The sequence below is a fragment of the Calypte anna genome, chromosome 9 (genome assembly GCF_003957555.1).
Source record: "Calypte anna isolate BGI_N300 chromosome 9, bCalAnn1_v1.p, whole genome shotgun sequence".
Taxonomy (NCBI): Eukaryota; Metazoa; Chordata; class Aves; order Apodiformes; family Trochilidae; genus Calypte; species Calypte anna.
The window spans coordinates 273,385-293,005 of NC_044255.1; the positions used below are offsets into that span (position 1 = coordinate 273,385).

At 37.7% G+C, this 19,621-nt stretch overlaps 1 protein-coding gene across 7 annotated transcripts in view; it reads right to left on the reverse strand.

Moving 5' to 3' along the window:
- Positions 1 to 19,621, reverse strand: part of AGFG1 (ArfGAP with FG repeats 1) — a 36,232-nt gene that overhangs the window by 3,749 nt on the left and 12,862 nt on the right. For 4 of the 7 annotated variants that reach the window (XM_030456052.1, XM_030456056.1, XM_030456053.1 and 1 more), the window contains exons 3-11: positions 12,296 to 12,411; positions 11,625 to 11,787; positions 10,455 to 10,611; positions 5,407 to 5,523; positions 4,688 to 4,759; positions 3,560 to 3,769; positions 2,583 to 2,766; positions 1,800 to 1,879; positions 1,440 to 1,532 (exon numbers count right to left, since the gene is read on the reverse strand). In XM_030456052.1, coding sequence (XP_030311912.1) covers positions 1,440 to 1,532; positions 1,800 to 1,879; positions 2,583 to 2,766; positions 3,560 to 3,769; positions 4,688 to 4,759; positions 5,407 to 5,523; positions 10,455 to 10,611; positions 11,625 to 11,787; positions 12,296 to 12,411 — 1,192 coding nt within the window. The remainder of the gene's footprint in view (positions 1 to 1,439; positions 1,533 to 1,799; positions 1,880 to 2,582; positions 2,767 to 3,559; positions 3,770 to 4,687; positions 4,760 to 5,406; positions 5,524 to 10,454; positions 10,612 to 11,624; positions 11,788 to 12,295; positions 12,412 to 19,621) is intronic. The other 3 variants (XM_030456055.1, XM_030456054.1, XM_030456057.1) reach the window with 2 other exon arrangements.

Here is a 19,621-nt window from a genome sequence, read left to right on the forward strand (position 1 = left end):
CCAAAATGAGCCTGAGGAAATATGTGAGAGTGCATTGCTCCCGAGAGGCCTTATGGAAGCCACAAAGAGACCAGACAATGTCAAATCATTTACACGCTCTTAAACAGTAATTCCTTACTTTTAAATATATATAAATACTTATACACACACATATATGCAACAAATCTGTCCATAGCATGACCAGCAATAGATTAAGCTCAGAAAACCATTAGATATCAAAGCTACAAAACACATGTCCCATGTAACAAAAAGAAAGGCAGCTTAGCATAAAGGACATGGTACAACTTTACACCTTACACTGGAGAGGATAGAAATTATCTTTACTTATCATCTCTGTCACCCAGTACATATCAGTGTAGTTTCCAAAAGGCTGGAACCTCTGGCAAGCCAAGGATAGCTCTTTAGGAGGGGGAAGGATAGAGCTGCCATATTTAAGCAAATTTAAAGAAGCTACAAAATAGCACACTTAGGAATGAGATTGAAATAAGAAAAGGGATATTTGAGGAATTAATTAAAACAAGTTTATCTCAATTAATCTCAATTAATGCATAATATCTCAAAAGAGACTGAAAATCAAAGTCATTTAACCAAGAGGACATGACTTTATCGATTCAGTTTTATCCCAGTAGTTTAATTCAACCTACCTAAAACTCTGAACAAAGCACAGTGCTATGTTAAAATGCATACATCAGCAGATTTTAATCTGTGGAAGTCCAGTTAATAGGTAAAAAGCAACAAAGTTTAACAGTTCCTTTGCATAAGAAAATAAGCATAATCTAGCAGTCATTTAAATCCAAGGTCAGGGTTTTCAAGCAATGCAAAAGTTTGCTTTTCTAAAAGATGGGGGGGTTGTTTATGGAATTATGATTCTACAGAACCCTCCCATAAAAAATGAACATAATTAAGGAGTATGAGGATTACATTTAAACACATTCTTTACTGTTAAAAGACCAATGAAAGGAGGAAGTGGGCTGGTGAGGAACTAAGAGCCCAAAAACCGTTTCTTTCCTGGTTCTAGCCCCAGCTCTTTCAGTGTGAGGGCTGGACATATAAAAAGCATGCTTCAAAGCCAAAGTCTTTAAAGGTGTCCAAATGGTAATATATAGACTAAAAATAGCTGAGATAGTATTAGAAGATTTAAGCAGATCATTTTCATATTTCACATTGTCACCTTTTGAAATCCTAGGATTAGGTCAGAAATAAACAAAAAAAGTAACATCCTGTTACATTCTCAGCCCAATAAAAACCAAGAAGTTGAAGTTGATTTCTTCCAGCCTGTTCATAAATATTGTTCTCTACATTGAACAAACACAACACATCAAATAGATTAGAGGCAGATAAAGCAGAAAAATCTGTAAGGACCAGATTAGACAGCTCTGAAGAAGAGAAGCAATGCAAGTCTTGAAACAAGGTTTCTCAAACACTACTTTTTTCCTAACCTGTTGCTCCTCGGCTATTGGTCTGGAATGGATTCGTTGAAGGTGCCACTGGGGCAACAGGGGCAGCTACAAATGGATTTGTGGAAGGTGTTGCTGAAAGATTAAAAACATTTTATTTCATTAAGCCTTCTAAAAATAGCCTAAGTCACATTAGGTTTATACAGCTTTTATAGATAATGTTAAGTATCAAATTAAGTGAAAAATTAGAACTTAATAATAAAATGCTTAATTGGAAATGTATCACAAGAGTACTTTTTTTGGCATCCTATAGTAACTTCACTATCACTAGCACTATCAACTAGAAGTTAGTAAGATATTTGCTTACAGTCCACACAAAAGGTGTTAGCAACACTTATATACCTCCAAATGGAGCAGGCACACTCGAAGATGCAGACTGTGTCTGTGCAGTAGCAGCCACAGGTACTGTTCCAAAAGCATTGCTGAAAATAATTGATACATTCAGTGAAGTCAGAATGGCTTAATAATTAAATACAACTTAAAATCATCATTAGCATGTGAAAGAATAGAAAAGAAATGCTTACATGGGTTTTGCAACCTGCAGTATAACTCACTGATGCCAGGAACTGAGCCCCAGGTGCCAGGGTCAGAGACTGTAACTAGTGCTAAGCCATGAAAAGTCACCTCCACCAAAAGAGAATCCTGAACAGACACCATCAGCATAAAGGTTGCAAAGCAGAAGCTTTAGGGGTACTTGCAATACCAAGCAGTGTTATAACAGGCATTTGGTATTTAATGATCTAAAAAAGTGGCTGGCACCATTTATTTTATAAATATCTTAATATTCTTTTTGCTGGGGATGCTAGGATTTTCCCTTTGAATGCAAATCATCTCTGCAGGAAAATGTTAACATCTAAAAGGTTTAACACATAATGACTAAAAAGATGCAGAGAACATTCTGCTGGTAGAAAGAACTCTTAATTTTATCTTACAATATCCTATCAGACAGTACTGTTATTACTTAAAACAACAGACATGGTTTCAGTAGTTCTTAACTCATTTAAAATTTCCCCATTTAGTTAAGATAAAACCAGGTTTGAGAGGTTTGAGTAAGTTCAACTTTGAGTAAGTTCTCTGCATATTGCTCAAGTGGAAGTAGGAAGCCAATTACTTCTAACAAAGTACCTGCTAACATTACTGGTGGAAGTATATGCATTGCTGGAGGTTGCTGTGGAGCTGAATACACTGTCTAATTCTGCTAGAGCAGCATACTTGTCTGAAGATGCACTTGATGGATTTGGGGCTGACAACACAGGACCTCCTGATGCTGACACTACTGTACTGAAGCCACTTCCTTGCTCACTACCACCTGGAAAGAAACCAGATTTAAAGTGATGAGGGTGGTTTCACTTTCTGCCCTGCCAACACTGAAAACAACGTAGCAGTTCAGACAGATCAGGTTTCATACTTAAAAATTAAATAGGCACCACAGAACACAAGAAAAAAAGTCCAACAACCATTAGCTATGAGCTAAGTGTCACGCTTGTATAGAGATTCCACAGCTCCAGTGAGCCACTGGTTTCCTTGGAACTGATGACTCAATACTACAGTCATCTTCAACTAGAAAACTGAACACAAGACATACCTTTAAATAATCTATTTCAGAACAAAGCTCTACCTTACAGAACAACATGAGTTTTTGTAAGCCATTTGAGAAGTTAGAGAATAACTGTTTGCTCCTTAACTTAAAATCAACTATATTCACATATCACTGCTATTAGTTTATAGGACACTAGAGCCAAATCTTTTTGTTGCAGAGAGGCAGGTAATCCACTCTGGTAGTTCTCTCCAACAACTGCAGCTCACCCTTCTAAAACCAGGTTTTAGATATTTTCAGCATTGCAGTTGTTTAGATATTTCCACTTACAAGTGATTCATGTTGGATAGTAAGTAGGTTCCCCCCAAAAATGTCATCTGATAATACGCTTTTGGAGTAAAGTTATTAAAACTTGCATCTCACACATAAAGGGTACACTGACATGAAATCCTACTGATAATTTAAAGAAAAGACTTTTTGAAATATGGTTACTGCTTTGACAAGCACAGCCACTCTTGTGGAAATATATACACATATAGGATAATAAGAAGGAAAAAGTTCATACCTTGCCCTGCACTGAAGATGTTGTCTAAATTAGCAAGAGCTGCGTATTTGTCAGCGGACTGGAGATTCGGTTTATTCACTGCAGCTTTACTGGCTGCAGCTGCTGTTGGGTTGCTCTGAGAAGCATTGAAGGCTCCAAAATCAGCACTGGAGGATTTAGGGAAGTTATCAAAGTGAGCAAAGTTAGCATTCACTGATCCAGCACTTCCACCTGTAACAAATTAAGTTAAACATGATCAACCCTTCGAAGTCAGAAGAAGACTCCCCAGCTGTAAGGGAGGGCACAACAATCCCACCTCTTGGAGTGATGTCGGGCAGAGTGTTCCCCCCAACCCAGCCCACATCTTCAAGATGTGCAGTGTTCAGTCTGCAGATGAGGGACCTAAAAAACCCTTGAACTTAAACAGCTTTAAATCACAGCCAATTTGATCTTGAAAAACTGTGTTACTAATGAGCTGTTGAAGTAATTTCAACAATAATGTTCTGCTAGAAAAAAATATTTTTCTGAATATTTACTATAAAAAATAGAGAAGGTTCATTTTCCTGTTATAGTATCTAATGAATAGTGGTTATTAATTCACATTAACAGTACAGTCTTTCACCATTCCAGATGTCAGTTGTTGTCTAAGCAAAAAACAGAGCATACAAGCTGAAAAGTACTATGAATTCATACTGAAGTTGACAGAGATAGTTTAGTTGTATGGTTTTTTATTTTTAGGCTACATCCAATCAGGAAAGAGGTGAGGTGGAAGATACAACACAGCTCTTTTTATACCAAGTCTCCACTGACGTCAGAGATACATTAATAAAAGAGGTACAGAAATCAATTTTGAAAATTTGACTTGCACCCACACAACTGAATTTCAGTTCAAATATGAAACAGTCAGCTTCCATCTCTTCACTGTCCAGACCATTTTATCTAGGCAGGTCATGTACTTAAATTTCAATTAGTTATTCCACTGAACGCATCATGTTTTGTAAAGGCTGAGGATTCCACTTGCACTACAGGACACACAACTTTCTACTGGCACAATCAATTAGTTAAAATAACTGATCACTAGAAATGAAAGTGCTACACTACAATGGCATAAAATGAAGCAAGCTGAGTTCTCCACTGCGTGGAACTTACTGTGTACAGCCTGGAGAGGAAAAGCTGAAGTAAATTCACCAAAACTGCAGCTAGATGAAAGCGTTCTGAACGCTGGACAGCCAGAAATTGTGTGGGGGTTAAAGTTAAAATAAGAAAGGAGAAAGAAAATTTGAAAAAAAGTTTAAAACGACACCACACTCAAAAGAAAAAAAAGGAAAAAAAAAAAAAAGGAAAAGAAAGTCAGTCAGCCAAAGATCTAGACAAACAGTAAGTGTAAGCTCAAGCAGAAGTTCTAAAGCATGATAAAAATAAAGGAAAGCAAAATAAATCTTAGCAATATGCTCTACACATGAAGTCAAATACACTGAAGTGTCTGCATATGTTACACATATGCACAGATGCACTTTGCTTTTGGTACTGTGATGTGCTTTTGAGTCTACCAAACACTTCTCTTACAAGATAGAGAGTCAGCTCAGTATTTATCAGAAGCAGAATGTTTCACTCTTTTCGTACTTATTTCAGGTGTAGAGCTAACAAGCACAGTGCCATAAATCAGACTTCTGAGAAGCATTAGGAAAAAAATAAAAAAATAAAAAAAAAATCAACACCAAACAAGGAATTAATTTTGAGTTTCCCCAGAGCTTGATGGCTTGATTGCATTATAGCAGGCAGATGCAAGAAATAAACTCAAGTACCTTACAACATAAAGGTAAGGATTATTTCAGTTAAATATTCATCAAAAGTGCTAGGAGTTCTACCTGTATTTTGGGGTTGAAATGACTGTCTTGCTGTGGGGAAACCTCCAAAATTACTCGAGCCACTAGACTGTCCAAATGCATCAAAGTTTGCAAAACCCTCATTTGCAGAGTTCTGCGCTGTAAATTGCAAAGGAACAAAACATGTTAATGGGCATGGGAAATAAACACAAAAACAGATGTATTAACTGAATTCATGGTCATGACAGCCACCAAGGGTTATGTACTACCTTAATTCTTTTTATATGGAAAAATTAGACATAATACTCTATGACTGAAAGGTGTCTTTGAACAAGACCTCATAAATCACCTTCACAGAGCTGTACCAGTTCAGGCTACTTCTCTCCTGCTCACACATGCTCCTACTCTCAGCTGTGTGACTTGAGTTTAACACTAAAGTGCTTGCAGTGGTGGATGGTCAGGGAAAAACAGCCAAAAAGTACCCAATACCAGATGAACCCAACTTCCAGATGGTAGTTTCCAAAACTAGTATTTGTAGACTAACTCAACGTATCTTTGGAAATAAAAATCAGAAGGTATTCCTGTAACATACTGAGAATTCAATGGGCTCACACACAAGGTGCTGCTTCTTGGATGAATTTAGTTTGGCACCACCTGAGTAGTTTTGGCTAGGTTTTTAAATTCATCTTACTAGGAAACTGTTATAAAAAAAAAGAGTACAGAAATATGAAAAACACTACCAATGTCAAGAAGATAGCATTCCTAGACAGTACCCACAAAATAAAATCCAAGGAAATTTGCAACAGAATTTCAGTTTTCACCTTCCCTCCATGCCATACTATAGGAGAATACAAAAATTAAACCCATCTAATTTCAAACAGACATTCAAGCATCCATAGATTCAACAGGAATTGTGTGCCTAACTGCTAAGCTCCACAGAAACTCTCAAGCACTTCCAAGCCATGAGTAAGGGAAAAAATACAAACTAAAAACCCCCTACATATGGGTAACAAATTACTATCTAAAGCAAGCCCATAGAATAGCAGATGGCAATTTACAGTATAATGGGGCCAGATTTGTTTATTCTGGAGGGATTTTGTAGATGAAGTATACATAAAACCAATAAAGTATGCTAATTACTTAGGTACTGTTACTTAGTATCCATATAATGCTAATAAAAAGATTCATTTTCCCACCTGATTTCTGCATTTGCACTACAGATTTATAAATAAATAGATATTTTTATACAAACAATTGTGTTCCATAGTGCTGCCAAAATGAAAGTGCAAGTATTTCTCTTTACAGGTGATGTCTGACTCTACTTGGTACCACTTTTTACTAAGTGTGCATGCATATTGGGTTTAGATGGCAGTCAGGAACTGGGGCTAATGGAGGGGATCCCACACAGGAGCAGGTTTCCTGGCAGGACCCACCCTGGAACAAGCCCATTCCTGAAGGACTGTGCCCTATGGAAGGGGCTCATGCTGAAGCAGTTCTTGAGGAGCTGTGGTCCATGGGAAGGGGCCATGTTGAAGAAGTTTGGGAAGGACTGCATTCCATTGCAGAGGAAGGATCCCAGAATGGAGCAGGGGAAGTATGAAGCATGAGGAGGCAGAAAGGACAGAGATGAAGTGTTACAAACTGACTAACTCCTATTCCCCATCTCCTCCCACGGGGAAGAAATAAGAGCCAGAAGTGAAACTGAGCCTAGAAAGAAGGGGTGAAAATAGTTTTAGATTTATTTTTGTCTATCCTACACTATTATCAATTGACAATAAACTAGGTTAGTCTTTCCCAAGTCAAGTCTGTTTGCCCATGGCAGTAACTGGTAAATGATATCTCTGTCCTTGTCTTCACTCAAAGGCTCTTTCCTCCTATTTTATCCCTCCATCATGCTTAGGAGGAAGAGTGAGAGGGCATCTTGCAGCCATTCAAGGTACAGTCCACAACAGTGTGAATGTCAACAAGAAAAAAGAGAGAAATCAAGATCTTGGGAAAGTTCGGTCACAGAATTTCACCTTCTGATTATTCAAGGAGAAAAAGTTTACACAGAAGAGGAATCATTTCTATTATTACATCATCTGTACTGGTTCAAACAGCATTCTGCAGGCTACAACTCCAACTTCCAGTTTAGTGGGTTTTGCTTGTTTTGTTTTAAAACAACAGCTTTTTAAGAGGAAGAGATCAAGCACCTTCCTTTAAAAATTAAAGCAATGCTTTCAGCCCAATGCAGCAGTTGCACAGGTGCCACTCTGAGCCTGATGCGCAGCTGATCAAATATGATTAGGTATATAAATGTCACTACCATTGTGACAATTTTTCATTTTAACCACTCAGAATACTGTACTGACAATGTTAAATTAGAATGCTCGTGTGTCTAGATTAAAAACTTATATTAGAGGCCACTTTTAGCAATTTGCTCACTTTTACCCTGAGCAACTGGGCTCAGGTTAAAACAGTAAACTCTGCAAAAGAGTATTCAGATGTTCATCTTGCTTTGGTTTATGTGGTTAAGTCTAAATCCATGTAGAAGTGGCACATAGGTAAAGACCACTTAAAACTTGTACTTTCCTGTGTCTAAACAATACCTAGATGATGTTTTTAAGGATGAACTGGCAAGATAAAACCTAAGCAAAGTAAGGAACTGCAGTGGATTGCAGATTAGCACAGATTTCCAACAGCTGTTGTGACTGCAGATCAACGAGACAGTAAAAAGTTAGATTATTAAAGCTAGTAGAAGTATGAGAACACTAGTCATGGCAATGGAAGATGGCCCTGTGAGGTTTGCACTGGCTCATGTGGAATAAAGGCATGAAACATTGCAAAACCAAAAGAAAAAAACCTGTAAAAGCCTGCATATATTACATTACAAAATTCAAAATCATAGTCTAGAAGACTATAACTCTGTTGTACTGTTATTTTTGCTGAGTACATTCTCTTTCCCCACGCTTGACAGAGTTGTAATGCATTACTACATCTTTTTCAAAATCTTTTGTGCAGGTCTTGTAGCCCCTTAGCTCATAGGAAGTCTACATGCTAATTTTTTTTTTAATCTTTTATATCATTATTACCAGTCTGTAAATTATGGAGAACAGTTATCCATAGTCACTTGAAAAATATCATTCAGCAGAAGTTATGGAACTTTGTAAATTAAATACAGGCAGTAGACATAAGGTCAACACGTGAGGGCACAGCTAAAATGAATCCCCAAAACAAGAGCACCAGACCCATAAACTTCAACAAAGTAGTGCTGGACTAAGTGCAGTTTTTTCCATCTTCTTCTTTAGTGCATGATTACTAACAAGTACTGCATATTTATGCAGCTCCCTAAATAAGCAGCATTTAAAACTTACTCAAAAATAAGCAATTTATCAAACAGAAGATGAGGGATTGATCTGTCACACACTTCCTGTGTTCCAAAGGGAGAACCTGTAACCTTTCATTATTATTTTCAGTTAACATTGCCCTGTAGTTACTGCATACAGAACAAGACTTAGAACTGTTTTACCCTACTGAGTCAGAAAAAAAAACTTTAAATAAACCACTCTGCAATACACATTCAGCTATTTCTGTCTTTTAGAAACTGAAGTACCAGCCCTGAAACTGTTTTGGGGTCTAAAGCTTTGGGAGAAGAGTCAGGGCAAAGACTACAATGGTTTCCTACTGAAACAGAAAACTAGCCAGTGCAGCTGACTACTCCTATGAACTTTGATTTTCTGCACTTAAGTATTTCAAACAGATATTAAAATACTGTCATAAGATTACATTTCTTCTGGAGTGTTCATATTGCTTTTTATCCTTTTAAAACTGCCCAGAAGACGTGCAGTGAAATTTTACCTGGATTTGGAACAAAGTATTGAAATACTGCTTTGATGGAGGTTTCATCTCCTAAACCCCATGAAGTGTAATTAAGTGCATTTAACTACAGAATTGTTCAGCAACAAGTTTATAAAGAATACATTATCAGAAAGAAAGGAGTATCTGCAGTCTCTTCAGCAACATTGTACAACATTGGCCAGTTGTCCAAAGTTCTCCCAATATACCTTCAAAAAAAATTACTAACATGAAACCTTATGGTAAGGATTTTATAAAATACATTGCAGCAGCAATTCTTATTCTGCATTACTAAATTCAGCCAATTACTGGTATATTTTTTGGTTTTTTGAAAGTTAACTTTGAGAAAGCCTTGAAACTTTGGCCCAGATCCTCAGGTGCCCCTTTGGCCCTTTCCATCGTGCTTCCTCCTCTCAGCTATTAACAATTTCAGGACTGATTTGCAAGAAATACATCTTATTCTTGCTGCCTTAGCATCATTGCTGTTTCTCTCAGAAAAGCTGATGAAAAGGCCATTCAAACAAGGCAAGCAAAGGTACTTTCCCACAAACAGCATTATTTCACTGACCACAGAATCAACTTTTTATCTAGGATAGATATCTAGAGCTCAAGATCTTTGGCTGAAAATAAACCTTTAGGGCTCAATATAATTTACAGAAGTCATTCTTTAAGAATTCAAGGCCTACCCCTATCTTCAGTCAAGACATATGCTCAAAGCTTATTTATTTTTTAGGAAACTACAGAATATTACCCACATGGGTAGCATTCAGTCTCCAAATGGACACACACACAAAAGAAGAGGTCATTCTTTAAACTGAAGAAGCCTTTGTTTTTCTCCTAACAAACTGAGTTGTTTTCAATGCATTTGAAATCCCTTGAAGTTTCTGTATCTGCTTTCTTTCCATTAATGCTTTTCCTAATAATTTTCAAAAGGCAAATTGAAGGACTAATAGCAGTTTCTCCTTAAATTGTTACTCATCCTCTTCACTCTCACATAAAGGATTTAAAGTTCTAGTAGTAGGCAGCAGTCTAATCATACATATCATAGAAAATAGCTTTAGCAACTCCCATTTCAAAAAGCAGGATTATCAGCCTTTATGTCTTCAAGCTTTCTTTATAAAGATTTTAGGGAAATCTTGAGCAATATAACTTAAGTTGCAGAAAGTACACGTTTTGAAGAAGTTTAGACTAAAGGAATCAAAAATTAAAACCACATTTCATACATTTAAAAGGGATGCACTGTTCAGAATACTTACCTGTATGACTGTTGAAGTGTGCAAAATTAGCAAAGTTTGCTGTAGCAGTTGACTGAGGAGGAGCAGAAGCAAAGATATCTGAGCCAAGGTCACTGAGGAGGTCAAATTGTTTCTTTTCCTGCTGTTGCTGTCCTTGAGATCGAACTACAACAGGAGACTACAAACAACATTGCAATTAGCTGATAAAATCTGGTGTTTCACCAACTGACTTTTGCAAAATATGAGGACAGAAGGAGCATATTTCATTAACAGGCTATTAAGTCCTGATGTTTATGATGTCTACAGAGCAGACCCTTCTCCTATAGTACATGGAGGACAATCTATTTATGTGCTCATGGTGGCTTTTAAAAGAGCTCTACAGCAGATTTCCATGGATTAAGAGGGCCTAGAAGAATGAAGCAGCAGCATATAAGCAACTTCAAATTATGCATTTGTACAGTTTTTTAAGTTTAAAAGACAACCAATAAAGTTGGAAAACAGTTATAATCACTGCATTCTGAAAAGAGTCTTTAGAATTCAGTGCAAAGGGGGGGGAAAAAAATCAAAGAATTATATAGCAAGGCTGCAAACTGCAAATTTATACTGTTTGAGACCTCAGAGGCCAACGCAAGAGCAAGCTGTATCCTGAAGATAAAACAGTTTTTAAAAAGACTGTCTTCTCTTCAAGTACATAGTGCTGTCTGGCTTTACATAACAGCCCATACATCCTCCCTGAAAGCCACTTATTAAGACAGTTATCAATGGGAATAATAATGAATGTGTGTGCTTTTCATCCACTTATAAACTCCTCAGCCATTTTATTGCTTTCAAATAAAAAAAATGTGAAAATACATCACATAAGGTTCAAGCTGTAGACATATTTATGCAAAAGACCGTAATTAAACTTGTCAATCATACCAAAGTGCTTACTGAAAAATATATGTATATATTTATAATAAATACATATATTTTATTTAAAAAATGCTTACTGAAAATAAATATTTAAAAGAAAAATCAATCTGGTCAATGGAAACAAGCTTAACCTGATCTGCAAACACCTGAGCACTTCAACAAAACACATCAAGTTCTCTTTAATGATCATATTAGGTAACAGTTGCTATTGCAAGAATTCCTGTGCCACTTGAAGTGCTGCTGAAAAGCTGAGGGCTCCTCAGCTCTGTCACTACTCACTTGGCTAGGTGTGCCCTTGTTTAAGTGCAGTGAAGGTGCAGCTTCTCCCAAGAGAGATTTGAGTGGCTTCACCTCAGGTGTGCTGCTTGTACTACTGGCAGAAGACCCAGATATGGATGCATGGACTGATGCCACCACCTTTGCTTGCTCTGGAGGAACATACCTACATTCAAAAAGAGCAATGGTTGTTACAACTTTTAGAAAAATAAGTTATGATCATAAAGGCTCAAGTGTGAGAACTTGTGAATCTTAGGTCTGCTATTCTAAGCAATTAATGTAACAAATTCTATGAGTAGTTTGCAAAACACCAGTGATTTAAATAAGCCAGATATTTTTTAAAATAAAGACTAGAATTCCAAGACATCTATATTTTATAGCACTTAATTAACACAAAGCATATGTGTCTTCCACCTCCTAATTGCAGGAAGCAGAACCCTTATTTACAATTTTTTTGTTCCATCACTATGAACTACACCTTTAGAAACTTCTTTAAATAGTTTCTTCTCTGCTTCCCAGTCTGATTAAAGTTCAGAAATCATTTCACTTTGCAGAGCTGTGTCATCTAGTCCAAAAAGCACACAAAAAGGAAAGCCCACTGAAGAACATGAGGATAAGAAGTCTGTCTTCACCCCTTGTCAGAGACCATCTTGACATTTGCAAAGCTATCTTACCATCTCTTCTTTTCATATTTTTCCTGTAGAAATTCCTTTACTTTCTGTGGATCCCTGAAGTCTGGAATTGCTGATGATCTATCATCAAATAGGCCTAGCCAAATCTGTTTGCACACCTTATCAAAAGAAAAAACGAAACACACAAAACAAACAAGACAGAAAAAAACAAAAAAACCACAGAATTAATCAGAGAAAATGTGTTAATTCAAAACCTCTTTACATTTACAACTGTTAATACATCATACCATTAAAAAGCATGTGGCTGCATATTTTTTGTTCCAGACTATGCTTCTTTAAAAACTGACTGGTGCACCATGTACTGCTCTAAATCCTTCAAGTTGAAAGACCATCTGTCACAGCAGGGCAAGCAAATCCTAGCATCCCATTTCACCAAATACCCCCCTTTTACAAAATATTTCTAGTATGTACCCAGGAAGGGGCAAAGGACCCCATTTCCACTTGTGATCTTAAACAGTCTTCACCTAATTCTACACATTTCCTTAACCTGTACTTCAGGGTTTAAACTGTTTCAACAGATTCCATACACCACAAGCCCCAGATGGTGGTGTTTAAATGATTTTAGTATTTGTGTTTACTATTTGAGTATAAGAACTTTTTTTTTTAACAGCCCTTATTACCACTATGCTGTTCCAATGATATCATGTACATTTGAGTGAGGGTATTTGAGAAAGGGCAAAAGTCCTCTTGCTCTGGTTTAATGTTCTAATTGTAGTTGTGAGTGGAACTGAACCAACTGCAAAATTCTCAGTACATTCAGCTTTGATTCCTGATCAAAACAAGAGGAAAGGAGACTGTTCCCACAACTAAACAAGACACAGGAGTTGTCACACTTCTGTTTTCTTTAAGGACTAAAGACTACTCTGCAAGTAACCTCACTGTGGATGCTAACTATATACCAAACATTAGCTGCCCTATAAAACCAGACTATTTTAAAACAGTTTTTTTCCACAGAAGGGGAGACAAAAAAACTTTGATGCATACCCTTATAGCCCTGACCAGTCTCCTGTGTTGAGCTCTATTACTTCAATAGTGTCAGGTTTTCAGCAGTGTCCACCACCACCTTCAGAGAAGCACAGGCTCCAACATGCAAGAGCTGCATAAACTGACTGCCATGAAAACTGGCAAATCAAGGTACACACTGTGATACTCCCACTCCTTACATATTCCCCAGAGAGATGCCAACTTATTCAGGTTCTACTTTACCTGGCCAGCTAACAATTGTAGCAACTTAATATCTTTGATAGCACTCGTTATCAAATGTGATAAATCATGCAGACAGTTTCTAAGATTGCTCAGGATGAAAAAGATCAGACAGCCTAAGAATGTATCTCATACTTGATGTCTTTATTTTACAGAGCCTGCTGGCATGCCCAATGTTGGGAGTCCTTTTTGGAAGAAAATGGGCATGTGAGCAATCCTGACTACTTAGCATTAGCCAGAGTGAGCTAAGTAAGGGCCCTGAGGCCCAGCTGCAAGGTTATTAAAAGATCAGCTACAGGCAAAAGATAAGGGAGCTGGCAACAGAAAAGAATAACAACAGGATGGGAAAGCATCACATAGACAGCACAAACAGTTGTATTTAACCAGTTAGATAGTGCCCTGTGGCATGTGAACAAAGTGTTGTACCAACCAGCAATATGCTTATGTTATCAGCCTGAATGTGTATAAAATTCTCAATAAATATTAAAATATAAAAAATATAAAATATAAATATAAAATTCTCAATAAAACTCTCAATAAACAGCAATACTTTGATTATATTCGTCTGCGTGTTGTCCACTGATCTCCCACACCCAACATTCCCAGTCCTTATTGTCTTCTATTGGATAGAGACAAACAACAACAGCAAAGAATCTAATTAACAAAAAACACCTCTAAATTAGTTATCTAAATAGTCATCTAAAAATATAATGAGTAGTTTCTACTTCAAATAAACTCAGCTATTCAGTATTCATTTAGTGACTGTACTCCACAAACAGGTCAAGTGCAATGCACTGATGTGAGTCTGCAAACTAAGTCATTATCTGCAGAACAGTAGAAGAAACAAAACTGCAAGTATTTAGTACTTCAGCCAAATTCACAAGATACAACTTAGTAAAAAAAGTTACAAATCTGTTCTAAAGTAACCGATAGTACTCAACATCTTAATAGTGGCAGTTTTTCACATACGCACTATGTTTCGCTGACAAGATCTGTAAAGGCAGAACATTCACAGGTATAGCTTTAAACATATGCAGTGGATATTCTAGTGTAGCATTTCTATTCTTTAATTTCTAAGTGTAACTATACCACCTAGTAGTCACATGATTACCCCAAGTCCTGCTTATATGTAGCCACAGAATATCTGGCAGGGGGAGCTGGTAGTGTTTGAACCTACCCTGTCCTGCTCCACTCACTCCCACCTGCCCAGATCCAGCATTGGAGGGAACACCAGGAAACGCTGAAGAAAAGAAAAACTTACACCTAATTTCAGACAAGCAGAAAGAAGTGGTAGAAAATCCTGCGCCTGGCAGAGTCAAACTCAGGCCTGCACTACGTGATCAGCTTGCATCCTACCTAAGATGTCCTGGTGAATTCAAGAGATGCTCTTAGGTTCAAAGATCAGGCCATTAAATTACTCCTTCTCCTACCACCCAAAAGAAGTCAGATCAAAGAAACTCACTGTGATCATGTCACCACTATCACTGAAACCTGTACCCAGATCAACCCACAGCAACAGTAAACCACAACCCAGTTTTTCACCTTTCTCCCTCCCAGTTTTTAGCTTCACTTTCACCCTGAACTGCTTAAGCATTCAGAAGGGGAAAATATGAACAAAAAACAAACCCAAAGCAGAAAGATCTAGACTTAGCCACACAGACTTCCACAAGAAGTTCCCATTATAACAGTTTGACAGCAGGAGCCACACAAACATAGGTGAAAGCATTTACTTTACCACAGAGATGCAGATTATATTTTATGTAAGTTTCCTTACCTACAGGGTTCTCAGACAAAGTACAATTTCTTCAAAGTCTTAAATACAGACAACTCTTTCAGAAAGCCAAATGTTAAAGCTTTAAGATCACACAGGAAACTATTAGAATACACAGTTTTGTCTCTTTTTGCATGAAGTACCACACAATGCTTTGAACATCAGCGGCCATTTCAGGCAAGCATTCAGAACACAATAAAGGCCTCATTGTCCCTCCTTGCTGGCTGGTGACCTGTATGCTCCTTCTAGCTATACTTTTGTTACTATCATCTGACTTAACAGGGATCCACAATACTGCATTGATTATGCTTCAAGTGAGCCATAATGCACAATATTCAGCTATTTACAAAAAAATTGTAACACTGCTGTGCTGTGCAATACCACAGGACGAAATAAAAATTGGAAATTTTTATTATTACACATTGATTTTTATTCATGTGTAACCTTAAACATTAAAATTTGGAAATATACAGAAGTCCTACTGTGCTACAACTGCTTTTTGAAACAGCTGTCTTTTAATGGTCTTAAAGTCACTAAGTACTGAATCCTAAGCACATAAAAGTTTGTGGTGTTAAATGTGAATATTTATATGAATCAAACTATCACATTTTTTATTTCAAAGCTATTTAAAAGTTACTCTTATGATAAAGATTAAGGAAACTTATGCTATACAATTTACTGTTGGAGTTATGGTGGGGAATGACTACTTTTATATCTTTGGTAGCCTGATTATTCCTCAGTAATCACAGCTTGAGATACTAAAAAATTGTAACAACAACAACAAAAGAGTGGAAATGCAGAAAAATCAGATTGGCTCAACCTGAGCTTCAATCCTGGCCTGCCAGCTATTTAGGAAGGACACCTGAACAAATCAGCACACTTTTGTTTTAACAGCAGGGGCTGCCCAGTCTTTAGTTGCAGGAGATGAGGCAAAAAGTGCAAAAAAAGCAGTAAAGGCCACATAAATCTACACAAAATCAAGTTTGTTCATAATTCAGAAGAGTATGCTTTGAGAAATCTGCATTTGATATCCCAAAGAGCAGGTATTATTTTAAATAACCACTCTAAGTCATACATAAATCAGACTTGCAGAACTGATTCAGAAAGTGCTACTGCCCAAGTTTCATGACAAATTTCAAGCTCTGTTTTGACAGAATTATTCATTCCTTTGCATTTACAGATAATCCAGGAAGAAGCATCCCAACTCACCACAAAGTTACACAACATTATAATTAAGATACCGGTGCTTACAAATTCTGTGGCTTTCTGAAATGCTTCTACATTGCACCATCTTCTTGGGGATGCTCTGGTTCAGCCATTTGACACTAATATTGTTCTTTCTGCAACAGCAGCATAAATAAACCTCTGCTCAAAAGCTCTGTTCATTCACCAAAAAGCCTTGCTATATTTCTCCTTTTGGTAACCAAAGCCCCATTAAATAAAAAGCTCTGCTTAGAGAAGAGTCTGGCAAGCTGGAGCCAAGAGTAAACATTCAAGTTATGTGGAAGCCCCTAGAAACAGTGGAACATATCCAACAATCCATAATCATTGTCCACTGTCCCTGGAAAGTATAATTAGTCCATGTCCCACTGGTTCACCAGTGCAAGGAGAAAAAAGAGAGCATTGAAGTCAGAATGATTAAGCGAACACAGGATCTGAAAGTCTACTTTTGTTGAAGGGTTGACAGAAACAAGACTTTGAAGTTCTGGCTCCCTCTCCTACATTGTGGGAGCTGCAAAGTAACAAGACAAAGCAGAGTTTTAACTTGTCAGGTAACAGTAAGTAGAAAACAAGACTTAGCATTTATCTTCAGGAAATTTAAAGGATCATGAGAATCCTTTCACAACTGGTTTGGGAGGAACAGTAGCACTTCTCTGCCAACAAGCTCCTATCTTGCCATGGATGCCACTAGATATTTAGCACCTAAGCATCAGGAAGTTAAGAATTAGATCAGTAAGCACAGCATAGAGGAAAGAGGGAACAAGAACCACAACCAGCTTCAGCCTACTCATGCTGACCTAAATAAAAACCCAGGAGGTAGTGAGGCAGAAACTGTGAGGTGCCATAACTTAAATATATCTTTGAAAGGAGAAATTGGGCCAAGTGCATCTTGTACGTTATAATAAAAGTCTCTACCTATATTTCTCTTCATACCATTGGCTTCCCTGAATCTGCACTCAACAACTAGTCTATTTGAGGAAGAAACTGCTTTTTGCTAGAAAAACCTCCATTTACCTATCTTATTTTCCATACACTGTTTATATTTGTAGTCCTGCAGTTTGAGTAATTAGCTTTGTTTTCAGCTTTAACCCAAAGGAACAAAAAACTCATCACATTCATTGTCCCTCTGGTACTCCACAAAACAAAGCTGACCAGAAAGTCTTCTGTTTTAAAGCCCACTCTCACAGTAACATTTCATGCCTTCAGGAGGCCAAGCAGGCCTCGAAGTCTAAGATGAAAATAAATGTGGTGTCTGTGTTGTTGGAATTTAAAAAAAAAAACAAAACACCTCAGCAGAACCCATCAAATTTTGCAGAATGCCTGAGACAATCAGATTTCAGTGATTTCTCTTCCAGTGCTATTTACTTCAACTAGCAAACAACACTTTACCATGACATAACTATTTCACTGACAGAGCTTTCCAGTGTGTGTGGGAAGGTGGTTATGGGAGAGAGAAAGGCCTTCTGCTTACACAACACATTGAGCCACCACACTTTAGAAATTCCTAGTAGCATAGCTGTGCTAGTTAGGAATAATAAAATTCAGTTAGGCCAGCAATTTTTATTGCTCCTGAAACCTTCTCTTGTATGCAGTGAAGGCTGCAAGGCAAGGAAAAGCTATACTAGGAACAGTACTTCTGCTGGTAGAAGCTGCACACTACTGCACCCACAGCATTAAAGCACCTCGTTTAGACCCAGCCATACCACTGCAGAGGCAGACTACACATCAGTCTAGTTTCAAAAGCTCTAATGAGATAGAACCTTTCAGGAGTCTGGTAAACACCGAATTATATTTCTTCTTCTCCCTCTCCCCCAGAACAAAATAACTTTAGTTACACACCAAATGCTAGAAGTGCAAAGAGCTACAGATTACCACACAACAAAACTATGTCCCAAAACATAAAACTCACCTCAGGAACAAAGATCTGGAAACAGCTCCTTTATGTGAGCAAGTTGTAGCTTTGTTTAGGAATTGAGCAGTTCTGATGTCAATATTACTCATTCATTAATCTCTACAGGTACTGCCAGCATACTGATTTCAGAACCAGTTTGGGTCTGAAGCAGGGAGCTCAAGGTACTTTAAATCCTGGTAACCAAGACAAGGTGTGTAGAACAATCAGCTCATGTATCCCCATCGTATTAGCAGACCCAGGGCTGTTCTAAAAGGACACCTGGCTGCACAGCTCATGCTGTCAGGACTCATCATCTCCAGCTTAGCTCTGCTCTTTCCACTCCAGGGCTTCCAGGCCACACTCCACAGTAAAGGAGATTCTAGGGAACCATTTTGGCCAGGCCAAACATCGGCTCTGAACCAGCCCCACACTGCTACAAGTTGTGCAACTGCAGGTTCTCTCAGAATCTACAAATGGAATCTAGCATGGAAAACTGGTAAGAAACATTTGCACAGGTGCTATCAAGAGTCAGAAGCACTGGCACAAAAACCTAAATTAAGCACTGCTAAACTAATTGCAGCTGAGCATACCCACACAGCCTGCTACCCATTAGCTCATGTAAACATGAACTTAGCCCCCAGATGAACAGATTTTCAAAATCCACTGCCATCCAAATAATTTTCTTCTACCATATGCATATTAGAATATGCTGTTTGGAAAGATTATAAAACATATGGCACTGTTCAAATGTATAGTATAAAAATTAACAATGTGACTGGCTTGCCTCATGATACTATTTTTCAGCTTCAGGGAAAAGCTTCTGAATAAATATTCAAAGCTCTAACAGCAACATGAGAGGAGTACCACCTCCACCTTCTGCAGAGAGTTCACTTTCTACTATCACTGCACTACTGAATCAGAGGCCTAATCAACTTCAGCATCATTTGATTATGAGTATTCAGAACAGAACCAGCTCCATACCACTCTCTCCTCGTTCCTAACATGAAAATACAGTGTAAAAACACTTCACACAGCTCATGATGAAGATAACAAGGAGGGGAGGAAAATCCTACCCAGTGAGTCAGAGTTGCCTTGATCCTTCTCAAGGATTTCAGAAAGCACTCCAGGAGTATCAGCATGAAGATGTCTCGGTTTTTCCTGCAAAAGTGAGCTAACCCCAAATTAGGAAACCAGTCTGGACATCTTTCAACACCCACAGATA